The following is a 3321-nucleotide window of genomic DNA, read 5'->3' as shown; positions in this document are numbered from 1 at the left end:
CTTAGCACAATCCGAACAGATTACATCCTGTGACACGCTACTCATACGGACGAACCGGTACCACGTCCACTGGATTTTACAGTAGAAACACCTTCGCACCCCTGACGCTGACACGCTTTTCAGGATGCAATTCTCACATGCAATGTGTCCGCAGTTAAACACACACATGTGTGTCCATTCGTAACAACAGGGACACGTGTACAGATCCGTAGGCCGTCCGATTGACACAGGAGGTGTAGAGGACGTTGACGGTTGGGCTTCATTGAAAAATGCGTCGATTGTTGCCTGCACCACGGACGGTCCATCCGCCCTGTAGCTCCGAGGCTCAGGTCTTTGTACTGCGGCGGGAACTGTAGCAGAAGACCGCCGCCGGGGAGGTAGTCCCATTTCACGTCGGGTGTAATCGTCCATGAGAGGTGTACGCGTGGTCTCCCACGAGTTAGGACGTCCAGTGGGCACAGTTGCATTGTAGCTTTGGATCTGTAAGCCGAATGTAGGCTCAGTGGAAGACCTTTCGGCGTAATCCCTATCACTTGGATCGGGGCCGGTGAAGTCTACGGTGTTGATAAAGTAAACGGCCCCGCGATCGAGTTCGCAGTCCAGAATGTCTTGAAGCGATAACTTTGAACACAAGTTCTTGTTGTACGGTGGTAGCCAGGAGAGGAAGGTTTTTTGTAGCTTTTCGCAGTAGGCAAATAGCTTCCGGTCAGGCACCAATGCGTGCACCACCGCCAGCGTCTTGGTTCGCTGATCCTGTAAGCGTTTCCATTTGCTTACATGGAAACGCTTCATGTACGCGGCCCTGGGTAATGCCCGCTTGGCGTCCGGGGTCGTGGGGCGTACAATACCGGCTATGATGTGCTTATTTGCCAAGGACATGACTGTAGACACAGCGCAAGTCTGCTGTCCTATTAACAAGCTCCTGCTCCGGGTCGGCTGGCTTTGCGCTGCGGGTCGGCTGGCTTTGCGCTGCGGGTCGGCTGGCTTTGCGCCACAGGGAGCAATGGCCCTACAGTGGCTATGTGTGGGTTTGACGTTTGTTGTTGCTCTGGCTTACATGGACCTGTATCAGGGTTAGTAGATTTAACAGAATGTAATGTTCAAGCATAAGTGAGCATTGTTACTTATTCTACATTTGTTTCTTAGTAGAGTCTAGGACGGTTGCTGAAATAAAACTGTGTACACAACCTTATGCGCCAACCAACCGTGTCTACGACTGTGTGTTTCACAACAACATTACACCACTTACTCCTCTCTGGTCTCGGCAAAAACCCCACCCATGGTTAAATAGAATACATAAAAACTGGACCCCTGGTTCTACGCTCACCGGCATTCGGACGAGTCACACCGTCACCCACACATAGGAGTCTCAGAGGATAGCAGCGTAACACGAATACACCGAGATGAACCCGACCGGGCAGTTGGTGCTCTTGGACGGTGCGAACTCGTCGGCGACTTCTAACGCAAAACAGCAGGTCTACTTGGACACGTTTGCAGAGTTTGCCAAGACGGTCGAGCCGTTTACTGTAACTTTCAAGGTCATGATGTCTAACATGTCTCTGTATAGACACTCGCTGAGTGCTACGGGGAACAACGGCTGGTGTCTGGCTATGCTTCGTCATGTGCACGAACACCCCATTGAGCATGCCGAGTACGCTAAGGATTTGTATGCTACCGCCAGGACAATAGCAAGGTTTGTGGACAAGTTACACGAGGCTTCGGGCGATCCCAAATGCGCAGGCCACGACAATGTGGGATTGGCTGAGGACGATTACGAAATGTGGTTCACCCTCGAAATGGACCACGACTTCACGGTGAGAGTCGAGGTAGAGCCTACTGCTAAGTGTCCCAGCGAGACCGCTCGCATCTTGAGACAAGGCGTTGTGGACATCGACCCAGTCTGGAATATCATGATGGAGGTAACGGGCTATATCTGCCTATACGCTCTGGGCGCAGAGCTGATGGCCTCCGATGCGGCCGACAATGCTGAGGAGCAAACTGCCTCCCAGAGCACGGACACCGCAGCCAACCGAGCCATCGCCGAGCCCGACGACACCACCAACGTATTGCGGCTGAACCAAGCTGCCTCCCAGAGCACCGACACTGATGACAAGGCAGCCATCGCTGAGCCCGACGACATCAACGTATTGCAGCTGAGGAATCGCAAAGTCCTCAGAACGCCGGCTAAAGCGAGACGTGGCGCTCTGCATTAACCTGCTCTCTAGTATAATCTCATTCTCCAAGCGTACAAACAACTCACATGAAATGTTGTAGTCTTTGTTTTTTGGCGACAATAAAACAATCATGAACAAAACCATACAGCATTTGTGTTCTTTCAGGCAAAGTAACAGCACACGTGCACTCATTTCACACATTGGTCGGTATTATCTTGCACAGAATACGTTCAGAGACCGTCTTCGTCTTCTTGGCCTTCTACTTCGTGTAAAGGATGATCATCAGTCTCCTAAAAATGCTAATGAAATCATCAAACAAGGTCACACAGTGCCAGATGTAGTCCTTGTCCCCGTTCTCTGCTTTCTCGATAATGAGCTGAGTGTCAAACAGGACAAAGCTGCACATGACGAGCAGTCCCAGGTAGGTGTTCGCCTCAAACAGAAGCGTAGATCCGAAGAACACATTCGTCAGAGACACCAGGAACAGAATAGAACAGCTGGACATGAGTGTGCCACGGAGAAACAGGTGGCCCCTGTGTGTGTCGTACAAGGCGCTGAGAGTGAAGCAGATGAAAATCACCGAGGTTCCCACGAAGGCGGTCGCGATGACATTCGGATCGACAGCGATGACATCGTCCAGTATGGGTCCAAGGCTAAAACCTGTGAGCAAGGCAAATCCTTCAAGGAAAGCAAGTCTCTTCCTTTCTGTCTCAGGGTTATGGGGGGTCACGGCAAACCAGATAAACAACCCCAGTGAGGTGAGGGTAGCCACCGAAAGACAGATCAACAACCCCAGGACTGCGAGGGGGGACGCCGCACTCACTGTAACCAGGCGTGTGACCAGATAGATGTAGACGTAGGAGCCGACAGCGGCCAGACACATGCAAATTGCCAAGCTTGAGTACACTTTCTTCAAGTGCTCCTGGGTGGAGTGAGATATGTGGGAGAACTGGAAGAGAGCATCTGTCTTGCTGTGGTCAAACGCGTTCATGGTGAAACCAGAGACTGCGATCGGATGATACGTCCTATGAAAAAGCCGTCTCCTTTCTCTCTGTTAAGAGCCGTCTCCTTTCTCTGCTTTATAGTTAATGTGTGTCCTGAAACAGCAAAACCAAAGAACCTGCACTGGTTCCAATCACATATATAC

At 51.3% G+C, this 3321-nt stretch overlaps 1 protein-coding gene across 1 annotated transcript; it reads right to left on the bottom strand.

Moving 5' to 3' along the window:
- Positions 1-2433: 2433 nt before the first annotated feature.
- On the bottom strand, positions 2434-3165 carry LOC116320691 (probable Bax inhibitor 1). The gene has a single exon (XM_039607820.1). The coding sequence runs from the start codon at positions 3163-3165 to the stop codon at positions 2434-2436; it is 732 nt and encodes a 243-aa protein (XP_039463754.1).
- Between the last annotated feature and the right edge of the window lie 156 nt (positions 3166-3321).

Source organism: Oreochromis aureus, unplaced genomic scaffold (genome assembly GCF_013358895.1).
Source record: "Oreochromis aureus strain Israel breed Guangdong unplaced genomic scaffold, ZZ_aureus HiC_scaffold_57, whole genome shotgun sequence".
NCBI classification, from domain to species: Eukaryota; Metazoa; Chordata; class Actinopteri; order Cichliformes; family Cichlidae; genus Oreochromis; species Oreochromis aureus.
Note: the sequence above shows the minus strand (reverse complement) of the source record. Positions and strands in the feature narration are given on the sequence as shown.

What these genes read in the sequence shown, in the direction of transcription:
- LOC116320691 (XM_039607820.1), bottom strand. Translation starts at nt 3,165, where the DNA reads ATGAACGCGTTTGACCACAGCAAGACAGATGCTCTCTTCCAGTTCTCC.